This window comes from Adiantum capillus-veneris, chromosome 14 (genome assembly GCF_014529385.1).
Source record: "Adiantum capillus-veneris isolate H3 chromosome 14, ASM1452938v2, whole genome shotgun sequence".
Lineage (NCBI taxonomy): Eukaryota > Viridiplantae > Streptophyta > Polypodiopsida > Polypodiales > Pteridaceae > Adiantum > Adiantum capillus-veneris.
The window spans coordinates 41892690-41911192 of NC_140944.1; the positions used below are offsets into that span (position 1 = coordinate 41892690).

At 43.3% G+C, this 18503-nt stretch overlaps 1 protein-coding gene across 3 annotated transcripts in view; it reads right to left on the minus strand.

Annotated features, from left to right (window-relative positions):
• Positions 1 to 18037, minus strand: part of LOC147442267 (uncharacterized) — a 39004-nt gene extending 20967 nt beyond the window's left edge. For 2 of the 3 annotated variants that reach the window (XM_086528495.1, XM_086528496.1), the window contains exons 1-3: positions 17638 to 18037; positions 282 to 355; positions 56 to 205 (exon numbers count right to left, since the gene is read on the minus strand). In XM_086528495.1, coding sequence (XP_086384621.1) covers positions 56 to 205; positions 282 to 355; positions 17638 to 17784 — 371 coding nt within the window. In that variant the 5' untranslated portion in view covers positions 17785 to 18037. The remainder of the gene's footprint in view (positions 1 to 55; positions 206 to 281; positions 356 to 17637) is intronic. The other variant, XM_086528494.1, reaches the window with a different exon arrangement.
• Positions 18038 to 18503: the final 466 nt, after the last annotated feature.

The window sequence follows — 18503 nt, forward strand, 5'->3', positions numbered from 1 at the left end:
ATAAAGATACGCTCAAGAGTGTCAGTATAAATAGAAGCATTAAAGTAGTTTCTACCCATCAAGCGGAATAGAGGGTAGACAGCACGTCATCAAGCACCAGGAAGGTCTAAGTAGCCCTCCATTTAAGTTGGTTACTACAGCTCCAGGTCCTCCAACCCAGGCAAGGCACAAGGACAGAAAATTATAAATAACCCAAGCTTCATATCTGCTTGATTACCACCTGTGGGTTAGTATAAACTACTTGCATATGTGCCAGGTATATGAAAGTATTAAACTCTTACATATCACGTATAGAGCTGAAGTAGATGGATTTCTCTTTCCAAGTGAGGGACAGAAAAGACATCAATGCATAAACCTGCAGTAAAGATAATTCCAGCTTAAGAATGAATTTGGAAAAAGAGCTTTTCAAAAAACAAACTTCAGAACTTCTATGACACTTTTTTTCCCAAGCTCTTTCGTGCTTCTGCTGCCAGCCAGGCAGCTTGATTGCTGAAAACATAGCAAGAGCAGCCATAACATCAAATTGCTTGGGCAGAATAGGCTTGTGTCAACATCAAACGAGAGCCTTTCAGTGGACTGTCTTTTATAAGAGAAGGTGAATCAGAAACAACAATGATATCATCATTAGATCTTTGTAGATCCTTGAGGTTCTGCGATCCAATTGATGTACCATCGAATTGAGAGTTACCATTTCCTTCATTGACAGTTGCACTAACGGGAGATCATGCTCTCAATGAGACTGTTGATCATGCACATATGACTTCAAGACATCAATGGCTAATTGATTGTAAATCTCAATTTGACCATCGGGCCATGGATGAAAATGCAGATGACAAATTTAACTTAGTGCCAAAATTTTCAAAGAGTGCTTGCCAAAAATGTGATATAAATCTCTATCTAACAAATTCGACTTTGGCAAACCACAAAGGGGATACCAATGCTTAATGAACAAATGTGCTACATCTTGTGTTGTGATTGTGGCCTTGCAAGGAGTCGACATGTAAAACTTCTTGAAATGATCAAGGATTGTTAAGACACCGAGTATTCCTTGAACGCAAAGTAGTTAGAAGATTCGTCACGAGATCCATGGAAATGTCTTAAAATGGGCCTTCGGGAATAGGCAATGGCATCAAAAGACCTGAGGACTTCTACTTTTTGACAAATGGAACACTGTGTGATATACTTGACACATATTTTCGCATTTTAGGCCAATAAAAGAATCTTTCTACTTTTTCTGAAATGGTATTCATGCTTCTCTACCCACTCGTGAGTGCTTCATATGCACAGTGCAATATAACTTGCCTAAGAGAACCTCACACACAAACACAGTGACAAAAATACAAGAGACCGTCACGAATGAGATAGTTATTAGGCCCTTGGGCGGCAAGAGCCTACAACCATTTCTTACCAAACTCAGAATCTACATATTGATTTTTCATGTTGTCAAAAGATACTCCCTAAATGGAGACTGTGGAGACCTCACTCAAGAGCTAAGATATGTCCTTTGCCACTTGATGCATCTGCAACGGGGTTAGCATTACTAGGAACATGTTCAATCAAACCACCAAATTGCTCAAAAAATTGAGACCACCTTGCGTGGCAATCACTCCAATGTGCACTCAGTGTAACCGCGAAACGTTTCAAGGCCGAAACATTTCACCCTGAAACGTGGTGTTTCATCACGAAACATTTCACTCCAAAATTGAGTCACCATGAAACGTGAGACCAAAACGTGCGTTTAGCGATTTTGAAACTAAACTACGGTAACTTGTTCTTAGTGAAACGGCTTGTGTTCCACTTGCTGAGCGAAACGTTTCAGGCCCGAAACGTTTCACCTGTCTAGACTTTGTTGAAACGCGTTTCATGGTGACGCTATGTGCACTAGACATAGACTGGAGCCACTCTAGGGCTTAATGATCAGTACGAACAATAAAATCTCTACTAGACAAAAAAAAAAGCTTCAATGCTTTAGAGAATGAATGGCAGAGAGAAGTTCCTTATCATACATTGAACAATTCTTTTCTGCAATGTTTAACTTCCTACTGAGAAATGCAACTGGACGACCATATTGTTGAAGCACAGCTCCTATGACGACGTTCCTCGTATCCGTTGTCACAATCTTGGTCACCCCCAAGACGAGAATCCGACACAGCACACGAGTACATTACTTAAAATACTTCACAGCTTTAAACTTGAGTCGACACGGCCCGGCGTAGTTCCCGAAGGGGTCCTTTGCTCTCAGACTCTACGTCCAGATGCTCTGAAGAGTGAGGTCCAGGGATGCCAAAAGCACAGCCCCAAAAGCAGTAAAAGCAACTCGTCCTTAAAAACTGCCAAAAAGCATGAGCACAAATTGCGGAAATCCATACAGCATGCCACATCAACAGCAAGCGTGAAAAGTGGAAATCCGTACAATCTGCCACGTCACCCTGCTAGCGCGTTTTGCGGGATTCCGTATTGCTACCACGTGGCATGTTGTTTGTACAGCCTGTCAGCCACGTGTATATGTGTGTGTCCGGGCATTTTTGCCACGTCATCATTTTGTGACACCCCCCCCTCTTGAAACAATTGTAATCGAGCTCAATTACACCTGCAAAATCAAACATAAGCCATAAACCAATTCAGTAGACACTGACTCTAAGTACCGTCGCACTAGACAACACAAATCCAACACTTGTACAAAGACGACAATTACGTCACATTCAGACCACAGTCAGATACCATTGTCACAATCTGAGTCACCCCCAAGACGAGAATCCAACACGACACACAAGTAAATCACTTAAAATACTTCACAACTTTAAAAACTTGAGTCGACACAGCCCGACGTAGTTCCGTGCCCAGAGAGATTGGCCCCAAAGACTAGCGCCCCTTTCGGTATTTCTTTTATATTAATGCTTGATCGAAGTACAACTCCCGAAGGGGTCCTCTACTCTCAGACTCTACGTTCATATACTCTGAAAAGTGAGGTCCTTCGCCCTTTTTATTCTTACAAGGGATGCCAAAAGCAGAGCCTCCAAAGCAGTTTAACTCAAAAGCAAACATCCCAAAAGCAATTGGTCCTCAAAAACTGCCAAAAAGCATCAGTGCAAATTGCGGAAATCCGTACCGCCCTGCCACGTCAGCAACCAACATGAAAAGCAGAAATCTGTACAATCGACCACGTCAACCCGCTAGCGCGTTTTGCAGGATTCCGTACTGCTGCCACGAGGCATGATGTCCATACAACCTGTCAGCCACGTTTGTGAAACTATACAATGGGCTTTGTGCTCTCGTTCTGGATCCATTCATTCCCTTCTAGGCTGCATAAATTCGATGTATTGGTCGACCAAGACGTTCTCTACAATACCGTCCGTACGGATGTTTTAGTACATATGTATTGTTTATTTCTTCTTCACTTAAAAATTTCAAAGCCTTTTAAGCGTTGATTTTTTAGAGGGTAGGTAAAAGATTTATGGGGCCCAAATTTGATTGCGTTGTTGAGCCTGTGGCTTGTTGGGTTAAAGGCCTAAATAACCCCTTTTTGTACATTTTTTTACTTTGTCCAAGTTCATATTGAACCTGAACACATTTTTTAAAGGTCAATTATAATAAAAATGGGAAAACCAAAAACTCACTTATTGAGTTTTCCCCAAAAACGTGAGCTCTCTCTCTCTCCCTCTTCTTCTGCTAGCGCTTCCTCTCCTGCTGCTCTTCGCCTCCCCTCTCTGCACACACACTGCACTTCCTCGCGTGCTCTTTCACTTGCACACACCGCCGCGCGCTCATCAACTGGTATCAGAGCCCGATTAGGGTTTGCCCCCAAACCTACAAACGCTGAATTTCAGCCAAGAAGGTCAACTTTATCGCGAGATTTTGCAATTTCGTTGCCAAAGGACTCGTCCCCAGACACCAAAGAGCTCCCAGCAACCCAAATTGACCTAAAACAGGCTGAAATTAGGTCAAAAACAGGAAATTACAGGTTATGACAAAGAAAATATAGGTTTTGCAAATGATGTATTAAGGTGTGGGAATACTTTTGCTAAGTCCCCGCTACCCGAAAACCCTGAAATTGTCGAAAAACAAGCCCTAAAACAAGTGTTTTAAGCAAATTTCATATTTATGCAAGTTTTTGCAAGTGTTTTATGGTGCGATTACATTCGGGAAAGTGCAAATCGATGCAATCTACGCACATTTGACAAATTTTGTCGATGTATGACCATTTGTGGCTCAATTTCATGCAATTTTGATGCTACAAATTGGGGCTTTTGCGCTTACATGCTTCAAAAGGCTGTGTATTAGCCTTATGTATGTCTTCTGAGGCTAAAAACAACTAAATTCGTTGTTTTCGAGCACAAATTCGCTCGCTGAAATTTCCTGCACATAAATTTCAGAAATTGAATTTTGTGCCCAAATTGCTCCTGTGACCATTTGGAGCTGTAGTGCACATCTCTGTGAGGCTATACTCCGATTTTTGCGCATTTTGCCCAAAAAATCAGCGTATTATCCCTCTTATTTCGTGCAACTATGGCCTCATCTTCTTCGGATGTGAAGAACCTCTTCGAGATTAGGAGGTTTGATGGTACAGGTTTTGATCTTTGGAAAGACAGGATTTAGGGAATCCTATTTCTTAAGGATTGCGAAGGGGCACTTCAACAGGTGAAGCCACAAAGTATGACAGATGAAGCATGGGTTAGCATGAACACGAAAGCCGTTACATACATTAAAATGGCCATGACAGATGAGACCGTCATTGATGTGAAAGGTCTCACGACTGGTTTTGATGTGTAGGAGAAGTTAAAGGGAATGTATGAAAATACAACGCCTGTCAACCAGGTGCACTTGATGCGAAAACTTATTGGCATGCAACTAGATGAGTCCAAGAGCGCGGCAGAGCACTTGTCATTGTTCGCAGGTACTTTGTCGCAGTTACAGGATTCTAGCTTGCCCCCTTTTGATGATAAGCTAAAAGCTATCTTCTTGCTTATGACCTTACCTGAGTCATGGGAAACTATGGTGGTTTCGTTGTCAAATAACCCCAATTTGACCTTTGATGGTGTTAGGGGTTCTATCTTGAATGAAGAAATCGGGAGGAAAGCAAGTGGAGAGGGAGGCAGCTCTGCCAACATGGTTAGAGGCAGGACAGAAAAGAAGAATGCTTATGTACAAAGGAGTAAGAGTAAGAGTAAAGAAAGGGGAAATGCAAGCAAAGGCAAGGGTGATGTGACTTGCTATCAATGTGGCAGGAAAGGTCACAAGAAACCCGATTGCAGGTACTATAAAGCTAAGTTAGAAAGAAAAAAGAATGGCGGAGACAAAAAGAAAGAGAAGAAGTCAAGGCAGATGCATAGGATAGCTCAAAGGACAAAGAGAAGGCCAATGTGGCTTCTAGTGTCGTGATTGAGGAGCTGTCAGATGTAGACGACATCTTGTGTGCCACTTTGTCAGATGATGATGCTTATGACTTTGATGCCTCAGGACATGCAGATCACCAAGAGTGATCTTATTGATGCTTTATTGACTGTCAATGATGCATTGTCCCAGACTTGGATTGTTCATTCCGGTGCTTCATTTCATGTGACTCCTATCAAGGAGTGTTTCTCTACTTTTGATGCGGGCAAGCGTGGCCATGTATACCTTGGAAACAATCATGCATGTTCCATTGAGGGTATTGGCACTGTGCATCCCTCCATAGATGGCACAAATGAGCTTGTCTTGCATGATGTTCGATATGTGCCGAGAATCAAGAAGAGTCTGCTTTCTGTTGGTCAGATGGATATGCATGGTTACAGCATCTTGTTTGAGAGAGGGTCATGGAAAATGACCACAAGCTCAAGGCTGATTATAAAGGGCACAAAGAAAGGGACACTTTACTGCATGCATGGAAAGGCCGTGTTGGGCAAGTTTATTGCATTGGTTGAAATTAACTCTCACATGGAGTTGTGGCACAAGAGGCTTTGCCATATGAGCCAAAAGGGCCTTTCTCAGCTTTGTACTTTGAACAAGCTTGATGCTAAAGGCACAAAGCTTGATTTTTGTAATGAATGTCAATATGGCAAGCAAGTAAAGCGTTCTTATTACTCTGGTGTCTCTCGTAAATCTTGTGTGCTTGATCTTGTACATTCTGATGTATGTAGCATGCCTACTAAGTCTATGGGTGGTGCATGTTATTTTGTCTCCTTTGTTGATGATCATTCTAGGAAAATTTGGGTTTATTTGCTTAAGTCTAAGGATGAAGCCTTTGCTGCGTTTAAGAGATTTCATGCATTTGTGACCACCCAAACTGGTAGAAAGCTAAAATGCTTGCGTACAGACAATGGGGGGGAGTACACAAGTGCTGAATTTAACAAGTTTTGTGAAAATTTGGGCATTAAGAGGGAACTTACTGTGCCATACAGCCCCTCTTCTAATGGTGTGGCTGAAAGATTCAATAGGACACTTTGTAAGAGGGTGAGATGCATGCTGTCCACAGCTAATCTCTCTCATGGATTTTGGGGAAAAGCTTTGACAACTGCAGTGCATATATGCAATCGATCCCCTCACATGTCTTTGAAAGGTGACATCCCTGAAGAGGTTTGGTCTGGCAAGCCTGCTTCATATGATCACTTACGCATTTTTGGTTGCGAAGCTTTTGTGCATGTTAGACCTGAGTTGAGGAGTAAACTAGATGCGAAGTCCATTAAAGGCCTCTTCATGGGATATGGTGAAGAAGGCGAAATGGGTTACCATATTTGGTTACCTCAGCTCAAAAGGGTTGTACGCAACCGAGATGTTGTTTTTAATGAGGCAAGGCTGCTTCAAAACAATTGTGCCTCAAAGCATGACCATTAAAGGGTGAAATTTCAGTATGACCAGCCACCTGTTAGGCCTATTTTTGACCCTCAGGATGCACCACAAATGGCTGAAAATGTAGATGATCCAATGGTGTTTGAGTCAGATGATGTTGGACAGCAAATTGAGGCTCCTGAAGGACATTTGCAGCCAAGAAACGATGCTGAAAATGGTGCTGAAAATGATGTACAACAGCCCATTGTTGATGATTTTGTAGTGCCACCTGATGTAAACCCATTGCCGGATAATGTGGATCATTGGGTGAGACGCTCTACTCGTCAAAGACGGCCTGTGAGTCGATATGATCCCTCTTTTCATTACATTATGTTGACAGATGAGGGAGAGCCTCTTACGTATAAAGAGGCAAAGACATGTGAGCACAGCGACAAGTGGGAGCTTGCTATGCAGAAAGAGATTAGAGCTTTGCATGCTAATCATACTTGGGATTTGGTTGAATTGCCCAAAGGAAGGAAGGCTATTTCTAACAAATGGGTGTATAAAATCAAAACTGTTGATGCAAAACCCAAATATAAGGCAAGGCTTGTGGCAAAGGGATATGTTCAAACCAAGGGCATAGACTTTCAGGAAGTGTTCTCTCCTGTTGTGAAGATGACCACTTTGCGTGTATTGTTTGCCATTGTGGCTGCTCTTGATTTGGAAATGGACCAAATGGATGTACATACCGCTTTCTTGCATGGTGATGTGGAAGAAGAGCTTTACATGAAGCAACCCGAGGGTTTTGTCATCCCTGGCAAGGAACATTTGGTATGTATGCTCAATAGAAGTTTGTATGGGCTGAAACAATCATGTAGACAGTGGTACAAGAAGTTTGATCGCTTCATGCTTAAACATGGTTACAAAAGAAGCCATGCAGACCATTGTTTGTATACCAAACGTGATGAGGATGGCAGCCCGATCATTCTTGTGCTCTATGTAGACAATATGTTGATAGCTGCAAAGAAAAGAAGCAATGTAGATGCTCTTAAAGGGCAGCTGAAATCTGCGTTTTCAATGAAAGACCTTGGGGCAGCTGAACATATACTTGGAGTGCGTGTTACACGGCAAAGAGACAAGCGCCTATTGTATTTGTCGCAAGAAAAGTACATTGAAAAGGTGCTGCACAGATTTAACATGGCTGAAGCAAAGCCTCTTGGTGTGCCATTACAGCCATATGTTAAAATTTCCAAGGATGATTGTCCCAAGTCAAAGGAAGAAGCCAATGACATGCAAAGTGTGCCTTATGCTTCAGCTTGTGGTTCACTTATGTATGCTATGGTTGCTACTAGGCCTAACATAGCCCATGTAGTGGGAGTTGTTAGCCGGTTTATGGCTAATCCGGGCAGGTTACATTGGGATGCAGTGAAGTCCATTATGAGGTACTTGAAAGGGACTAAAAGCAAATGCCTCTGCTATGGTAAAGGACCAATGGAGTTGAAGGGATTTTGTGACTCTGACATGGCTAGTGATGTGGATACACGGAAATCCACAAGTGGCTATGTATTTACTCTTGCGGGAGGTGCTGTTTCATGGTGTTCTAGATTGCAAAAGATTGTTGCATTGTCTACGACAGAGGCTGAATATATTTCAGCCACTGAGGCTCCCAAAGAAGCTATTTGGTTAGCACGCCTATGCAATGAGTTTGGCTTGCCCAAGGCACCTATGCTTGGTTGTGATAGCCAGAGTGCTATATGTCTGGCAAAGAACGCCATGTTTCATGCACGCACAAAGCATATTGATGTGCGGTATCACTTCATACGAGAAGTGCTTGAGGATGGCCTTATTACATTGGTTAAGGTCCACACATCACAAAATCCAGCCGATGCTCTCACTAAGTGCTTATCCAAAGCACATCATCATCTATGCATAGAGATGGTGGGAGTCACGTAGCTTAAAGGCGCCATTTATGCCTTTAAGTGGGAGGTTGTTGGGTTAAAGGCCTAAATAACCCCTTTTTGTACATTTTTATACTTTGTCCAGGTTCAACATTTTTTAAAGGTCGCTTATAATAAAAGTGGGAAAACCCACCAAAAACGTGAGCTCTCTCTCTCCCCCTCTTCCTCTGCTAGCGCTTCCTCTCCTGCTGCTCTTCGCCTCCCCTCTCTGCACACACACTGCACTTCCTCGCGTGCTCTTTCACTTGCACACACCGCCGCGCGCTCATCATGGCTGGCCGTTGGCGGTGCTGCAAATCACGCAATGTGTGGCAAACTCTAGCACGCAACAACAATGTGGACCAACGCAAGCACAAGGCATTGATTCTCTCTCTCTCTCTCTCTCTCTCTCTCTCTCTCTCTCTCTCTCTCTCTCTCTCTCTCTCTCTCTCTCTCTCTCTCTCTCTCTCTCTCTCTCTCTCTACAAACAGATTGTTGGAATCTCATTTACGCAAAACGTTAACGCTATCTGATTTCTTATACTACAAAAGTGTTGAGTGATATCATGGCAGCACGCTCTTCTTTGTATTACCTATTCCCACTAATAAGCTTAGTGTGGCATAAGCACATACAAGCATGCCTGTCATAAAATTTATTTATGATATTACATAGATATTTTCACTTAACATAGGCACTTCCATTGCAAGTGCACACACCCCCTCAAAGGCACAATAGACATACATTGCAGCGTGCGCACACCCCCTACTTAAAGGCACAATAGACATACGTATCGCACATACGAAGGCATTTCTCTTACCCAAGCTTTACTCCTTCTATGGGTGCACCCATTGGCGGCCTTGCGCTCTGAGAAAATCCACACACGGCATACTAGCTCTAATAAAGAGATTGGTATGGACCACCTTTCCAGGGAGAAAGAGTCTGATTGACAAGAAAAACGCAATGATCAAATGCCTCTATGACCTTGACACAAAAACCCTAACCCTAAAATCCGTCACATACCGCCTTCTAAAATCAAAGCAATCGTCCTCGATTGCAAGATATGGCAGAGAAAGAAATCCCACAAGAAATCATTTTGTCATGCATACTGTGCATGAAAGAAATAAGCTAGCTACGGACACCTCGAGTGCGTCTAAAAATCTGCCATTTAGCCAATGTCTATAAAAGAACATTGGATCATGCTTGGATGCCGATTGCACACCCAAGATCATCATAATCATCATACTCCCAGTCAATATGGAAAGTATGTAACAAGTGTACACCATTCCAATCCATATACAAATGACATTGGATCTCATCATAGGGCAAGTTCCCAATTGATGTCTCTTTGGATGCAATCGTCCATCCAAAGTCTGTGAAGAGTCACAAAAGTGACTATCTTCATCGTGATATGACGGAGGCATGCCATCAGCCATACCATGTCAAATTCATAATCATTGTTCATCATTCCTCATCACCATACATTCATTCAAGCCTCATAAAACAAAATAAAATTTATGGTTCTTATCATCAATCGAAAAATTATTATATTCATTCCTAAGCTGCCATTGCTCCCAAATGCTTTAAGATGCATGTTCCTTGCTCCCATTACCTGTTATCTGCACACACATAACAAGAGCTTCCAAAAACATTAAGTTTACACATGCTGAATTTTTTTGCAAAAACCTAAATTTGTTGCTCAAAATCCTAATTTTCCGAAGTTGTCGGATTCAAAATCAGTTCGCGTCAATCCACAAAGCTCCTCGAGAGGATCAAGCTTGACTTCCATTGCATATCTAAATTGAAGAGATTTTAAAAGGCCTCTACGACGCGGAAAAACGTCAAAAAGCATGTTCCTAGAGCTTTTTAGGGCAAAAACGAGCTCTTGTTTCTTCTCCTCCTCCTCTTGTTGTTTCTTCTTCATCCAACTCCATAGCTTCCATTTGTAGGTTCATGTAGGACCCGTTTGCTTGTCAGAATGGCAAACGATTGATGCAGAAACTCTAAAGTTTCCGTTCCATCTTTCTCTCCGCTTATTGAGCATGTGTCCCCTCTGTATGCTTCTGGGCTCAATGAATTTCCCTCTTCTTCGTTGTGATCTACATGTTCTCCATCCATGTTGTTAGGATCGTGCTTCGATTTGCACAGAGCAAGGCAGCAAGCTGTGCTCTGATACCACTCTAATCACTTCCTGCAAGGGATCGAACGGAAACATAGAGATAGCTACAATCTGCAAGACTTTGAGATACTTTCACTTGAAACAACTTGAAGAGTGTCACAAACTATGACATGGCTGCCCAGTGCTGAATGATGACGTGGCTGCAAGAAACCCTAATTGTTGACATGGCACTGTGTACGGCATGACACGTGGCAGCAGTACGGACGTCTGTGATTTACGACGTGTACTGCGGCAACGTGGCTGAGCGCTGTATGGCAGCTTTTGGACTATGCTTTATTCCACGCAACATAAGCTAGAGAGAGAGAGAAGCCTTTTGCTTTATTTTATAAAAGCATAAGAGAGAGAAAGAAAGAGTCTCTGCTTCTTTTTTTTTTTTAGAGGGCTTTCTTTATGAAAGCTTTTAAGTCTTCAGCCTTTAAAAGAAGCTTTTGGGCTCTGCTTTTGGCATCCCTTGTACTTTTAAATATGTGAGCAGGCCTCTCACAACTCAGAGCATCTGGACGCAGAGTCTGAGTGTGAGCGCTTGACCGCACTCTTGTACTTTGAACTCAGATTAATACAAAAAGAAATACCGAAAGGGGCGCCAGTCTTTGGGGCCAATATCTCTAGGCACGGAACTCCGCCAGGCCAGTGTCGAATAAATTGTGAACTGTGAATTGTTTTGCAGTGGTTATTTGGTGCTGTCGTGGTAGATTCTTGACTTGGAGTGTCCAAGTATGTTACAATGGTATCAGAGCACGGCCAATTTCTCTTCTACGGGAAATCCGATCCCAATTTTTTTCCGCGGCACCTATGGCTTCAAGCAAAGCTCAGTCGACTCCCTCTGCATCCGGAGATGCGGGAAGGGCTCAAAACGAAGATTCCGGCAAGGAGTATGGCCCGCCTCGGCCGGAGCGTCGAGAGATGGAGCGTCAACGATTGATCGGCGACGCAACAAAGATGATGCTTAATTTTGCCAAGGACCCGAAAATGGCAAAATATATGAGCAAGACCTCTTTCGAGGAGATGCACGCGCAGTGGCAAAAAACCACACCACCACCCCCAAAACCCGCTCTCAAGAAACCTCCTGCTCCCAAGAAGTATACAGAGAAAGAATTAGAAGAGGTGGTGGATGCACGAATTGCTCAGCTTTTTGACGCTCAGAACAAAGCTAAAAACCACCTAAAAAAGCAAAAGAAAGGGGCTGACTTCCCGGGTTATTTGGGTCGTCAGTCTACTTTTGAAAAGGCAAAAAAGCAAAAGAAGCGTGTTCGATTTGAAGGAGTACCCAGTTCTTCTTCTTCTTCTTCTTCTTTTGACAGTTCTTCTAGCTCATCTGACTCGAGCGAAGAAGACTGAAAAGGCAAAAAGCGAAGCAAAAAGCAACGCTTCGGAAAGGGTAAGAAAAAGGCAAAGATGTCTAAATCTCACCCCATGAATGACAATGCTACAAAGGACTCGTCTATAGACAGTTCAGACTCTGATGACAGCAACTTTTATGCAAAGAAGAAGAATTTTTATAAAGCCAACAAGTATGACTTTCTGGAAGACAAAAGCAAGAAAGTCCGAGAGTTAAAGAAAAGTGGACAATCTATCAAATTTGACACGTTTTCGGGATATAGAGATGGTTCGAAGGCTTTGTCTTTCTGATTGCCCTACCTAGTTCCCAACAAGTCACTTAATAAATAAGTGAAAAATGTCAAAAAATAGAGAAAGTAGCTTTAATGCTCTGGAAAATTCCCTTGATAAATGATGGATTCTGATGGGAATGCTGATGATCATGCTGCGTGCAACCGGAGGATATGCATCTAATCTAAGTGACTGGTCATGCACCGTCTACGAAAAGACTCACAAAAGTGCCAGATCACTTCCTATTCTAGACTGACTTGACTGAACTGAACCCTGGTCATGTTGTAGCTTGTCCACGGACACATAGGGTTGGATGTGTCACGTGACATCCCCTCCTTTTCAAAGTGAGGTACTGGTACCGAACTGTATGGCGTCGAGGGAGATCGCCAATAGCATCCGGAATCTTGGAAGGGACTCTTCACCGGCCCACTATGATGTCTAGGTCGTGCGGTACTTGAACTTCATAAAGGTCTGCAACGCTTGCTTCTTTTATCTGTGCCGAAAGCGACATAAAGTCATCTGTGGCTCCTTCGATGCTTCAACTTCGTCTAGAGTCATGCTTCTTCCTTCTTCAAGAATCTCCAGGGCTGAAAATTCTTGAAACGACTTCCAACACAAAAACATGAACATACCTATTCCATGTAAAGTGACTGGAAAAAATCTAATCTGATCTTCTTAAAAGACTGTGCATGCAATGTAGATGAACAAATAGACGGAGTGCCAAACCGTTCACCACACACACGCAAACAATGAGATCGAATCTTGTGTTTCATATCTAAATCAATCAACTGTGGCAATTCACAACGGAAATGCCCATGCTGGGTGCTCATACTTGCTTGTGCTCTTTCTACAACCATCTCGTGCCAAGGAAGAGACATGGAATGTGACTTCCTTGAATGCATACTTTTCAGCTTTTCATGAGAAATTCGCATAAATCCGTGCTCATTCATGAGTGAAACGTACTCAACGTACAATATGTCATGCCTAGGAAAAGGGATCACATAAAGACACTGACTAAAATACAAGAAACGATCACGAATGAAATACTCGAACAATGCGTGTTGACGAATCATTCGAACGCATAGGACTTCCTGTGAGGGTTCCTTGGACCTAGGCTCGAGAGCCAAGATCGGTTCTTCTTGAGGGGGTTCTTTGGATCTAGGCTCGAGAGCCAAGATCAGTTCTTCGTGATTGATCGAATCTGCAATGAGATTAGCTTCACTAGAGAAAGTATCAACTAAATCATCATTCTTGTGAACAATCACATCATCTTCATGCAAATCATCATGCTCGTGAGAAATCACATCGTGATCATCATGCAAATCATCATGCTTGTCATTCAAATCATCATGCAAATCTTGTGTGTCATGCTTGGGAGAAGAAGAGACTAAGAGAGTCTCCTTTTCCCGAATCTCTTCAATCTTCTCCTGCACATTAGAAATGAGAGAGGAAGAATGAACAACGTTCTTGCGATCCAATTTTGTTTTTCTTTCTACGTACTTGCGATCAAATTCTTTGGCCTCCAAGCGTAATTGCTCGTGCTCACGCTCCATGGTTGCCATTCTTGCTTCGTGCCACGTTGTCATCATGTCCATCATTGTCTTGCACCAAGCCTCCATAGGATCTGGTGCAATCCTCGGCGTAGATGGAGAAGGGGGAGGGTCGGAAAAAACTCCTGGTGGAGAAAATTTTTCTTCGCCTCTCTCATGCTCATCACCTCCAAGCGAAGTATCCATTCCGCTTCGAGTGATGACCATTCACTGGAGTCTTGGGTTCTTGTAGGTTCTTGTGGTCTTGGGTTCTTAAGTTCACGAGGAACTTGGGTTCTTGGGGGTCTTGATTCTTGGGGTTCTTGAGTTCTTGAGGTTCTTGCGGGTCTTGAGGTTCTTGAGGTTCTTCTTTCGCTTGCAATCTGTGTTAGAGAAGGATCTTCTCTTCACCCGAGTTCTGCTCTTTTCCGCGGGCGCACCCCATAGCGGCCTTGCGCTCACACCAAGGTTGCTTTTTCCCACCTCAAGTCGATTGGTCGACCGCTAAGTGCACGGTCCGCTCTCAATGAGTGAAAAGAGGCACAAGGGGAGGCTGGACAAGCCCTTCTTTCTTGGGTTTCCTGTCACTCTTCAAAAACACGATTAGGAATCGACACGCCCAAGAGAACTTGGGTTACGTGCACCTCAACAAGCAAAAGAAATTATGTGGTTCTTGTGGTTCTTTCCTTGAGGGATACAGAACACTGCCAAAGCTCTGATACCAATGTAAGGTGCAGTAGAAGTGAATGTTGAACTTTGCTCAAGATGAGTGCTCCGAATTACTTACGGAAGGGAGAGCCTTCCGTTCCTTTATGAGAAAGTACAATGGACACAAACAAAGTGAATGGACACTGTGAATGGAAGTGCATGAGACTGAGAGAAAGAGAGAGAAGAGAATACGACACCAGAGACGTTGTAAAACCCTCCTCCAAGGGCCCCACTCTCGATGGCGAGAGTGGTCTACTATTGATTGCACAATCTGATACAATGACTGAATGCAAATCTAATGAGCTATGTTGATGTCGACGGGTGGATGATGAGGACGAAACTATAGCTGAAAACTGAATGCTTCAAATCGGTATTGTTGCTCTAGTCGGGGCTGATCTGCTACGGTGTCTTTGTATGCCAAAAACGTTGTCTTTGCTAGGTCTTCAACTGTTGAATTTGCCTTGCTGAAAACGCAGGTTTGGCGCTGCAAAAATGCTGGTCTGGGCTGCTGAAATTGCCCTACTGCTATTGATAGAAAACGCTAATGGCTGGCTGAAATGGCTGTGCAAAACGCAGGTTTATGGCTGTCCAATCACGCTGTTATGCTGCCTGAAAAACGCTGGGAATTGTCGATGCAAGACGCTGTTGTCCTGTCCTTTGCAAACAGAAATGATTGATGCAAAAACGCTGGTGAGTGCTACTGGTGGATCGCCAAGGGAAGGGGCTGAAGTTGCTAAGTTTCCCTTGTTGAAAATGCCAGGTGATTGTGTTTGTTTTGGGTGAGAATTGGCCTGTTGAGCAATGCTCCTGCTGCCTCTTCTGCCAGAAAGTGCTAACTCTGGTTTGCTTATATATTATCTTAGCAAAATTGCCCTACCTAGTTCCCAACAAAAGTCACTTAAGAAATAAGTGAAAAATGTCAAAAAAAGGGGAAAGTAGGTTGCTATGGAAAATTCCCTTGATGGATTCTGATGGATTCTGATGGGAATGCTGATGATCATGTTGTGTGCAACCGGAGGATATGCATCTAATCTAAGTGACTGGTCATGCACGGTCTACGAACAGACTCACAAAAGTGCCAATCACTTCCTATTCTAGACTGACTTGAAAGTTGACTGAACTGAACCTTGGTCATGTTGTAGCTTGTCCACGGACACATAGGGTTGGATGTGTCACGTGACATGGAGTGTCCAAGTCTTACACAGAGAGAGAGAGAGAGAGAGAGAGAGAGTCTACGTGAGAGACACGGAGTGGCAGAGTTCCTCTCCTAGAGAGCATTGGCCCCAAAGACTGGCGCCCCTTTCGGTATTTCTTCATTATTGCTTCACAAAGATACAGTTTCCCGAGGATCCAACTCTTCAAGACTCTACGTCCAAATGCTCCAGAAGAGTGACCCTCATGACACCTATAAATAGTACAAGGAATGCCCAAAAGCAGAGCCCAAAAAGCTCTAGTCCAAAAGCACTAAGTACCAAAAGAGTATGCTTTATTTATGGCTTAGGCCCCTCGGCTAAGGTTCTGTAAGTTGGTTGGATTAGAAAATTTAATCCTAGCCCACTTTCTCTTTTAGGTCCCTTGGCCGATCTTCCATATTTTGGTAGATCTTCTTCTTCTGCTAGAGTTTAGGCCCCTCAACTCCGATTTGCAAAACCCAAGGGTCATTCCGAGAATCCATCAATGTTTCTCATGCACTAGAGATGATCACAAATGCAAGCTCGAGCCATGAAAGAGGAGAGACAATATGTACACGGCATAGAGGATTTTAGCTCTGATAAAGAGATTGGTATGGACCACCTTTCTAGGGGGAGAGAGAGACGGTGACTGGCTAGACAAACATAGTGATCATATGCGTCTATGACCTCGACACAAAAACCTTAACCCTAAAACCCATCACATGTCCACATGCGTACACATAAGAAAAGTCAACCACAAAGGCCACCACTTTAGAACTCTAGGTGTGCTTGATTGCTATCACTTAGCCTCATCAAAACAGAGTCGTGTCTGGCATTGTTCAGCTTGTGGCAAACTCTCAACCATGGCATTTTCTCTCCACCCGATCATCAGCCTCCCTTTCTAGCATTTTGGTGCAACCATCACTTCCTCTCATCAACCCCATCCTCTCCCTCATTTAGCCTTGCATTTACGACTCAGATATGCTGCATTTTTGCAACTAGATCTACAAAAATCCTTGAATCCTCTTACATTGGGTGTGCAACTCAACCCCAACTCTTCCCTGTGGCGGCCATGCGCAGCCCACATCGAGTAGATTCTCATTGGTGCCTCGATCAGCCCCAGGCAGTGCTTCGTCTTAAACAGTTGTAAAGGTGGCTAGAGTGATTCACTCCATGCATTGAAATGAATTACATGTTGTACATTATGTTTATGCAATGGAAAGCAAATACCCCTACGGTAATGAAATGGATTATCATGTCAAGTTGCTTATAGCTTCAGTTGTAAACATGTTTTATTAAAGCAACCTTGCAAATAGAAATGCTTTTAGTTGTAAACTAGCATGCAAGTTGTAACTCAGATTGTGATGAGTGAGCTCACTAGACGGCTATACAGATTGTTGCACATCAATAAATAAAAGGAATACACCCAGGCACACCTACTTGGAAGCAACACTCTCTAAAGGTTAACCCCTTCACTTTCGTGCCGACAATCGCATACATATTCAAGTGTACGGTGTTTCCAATTAAATTCCAGTTATGTTTTTAGTATGTATCATTGTCTTCACGCCTTGGCTCATCGTGCGGGCTGGTTATGATTCACATCTCATTTTTGGCGCACTTTGTTAGAAAACATTGGTCTGACAGTGTAAAAAAATAGCTTGTATGGTCTCTTCCAAAAGAACTATCATACAACAATGATCCTATGCAAGCTTCAAAAAAGAAGTCACAAAAGCGAATCAGAATTGAGAGGAGTTGTATCTTACAGGAACCATGAAGATGATTCGGACTATGTACCGCTGATAAGTCGGTTGTAAGTAATGGGTGAGATGCTTGAAGATGTGCCACAACGCAAGCGAAATGGCCCCACATGTGCATACCGCTGCTACTGCGACTGCAAGGAAGAAGACCATGGCTGCCTAGAGTTTCCAGCATCAATCTGACCTCCACACAAAATGCAGACAAGGCTGCTCGCAGAAGAGCATAGACATACGCACTTGGAAGGATCGAGAGCAAGCAACTCAAACGCAAGTGAAGGTGAATGGGACCTGTACGGGGTGTGTTCGTCCCGGGGGGCGACTGGCTGGCTATGTTTGGGGGTGCCCCTTATGCAAAGAAATGAATCAGGAGTCAGGACACAGGGGTATGTGTTTTGACTAATTGGATGGGGGCAAGTGTGTCTCACTACTGTTCATATAGTGGGCGGCGGGTCGTTGTGAAAGAGATTTTTAATTTAGTAGGGACAATCCCAAGAGACATGTTGACGGGCCTTGGTGCTCCCCTCAATGACACCTACACGTCCTTGAGTTTCACTATGTTTGAGCCCTCCTACATCTTTTTATATACTAAACAATGGATAGCTCGTGACACGAGTATGTCCCTACGATTAAAAGAAAAGAAATGAACTTGAGAATCAACATTGATTCTGTCCCATCCCAAAAAAAAAGCACTAATGAAGGGAAAGCGGGCAAGGGGGCGATGGAGGAGGTCCGCAACATGCTAGCTACAAAAAGTTCATTTTAAAAATTCCCCCGTGAGCATTGTGGAGAGAGAGTTGTCACCCACACCTGCTCTATAGCATACTCAAGTGCATGCCTAATCTAAAGAGAGTCTCCCTCTAGTTTTGTGGCAC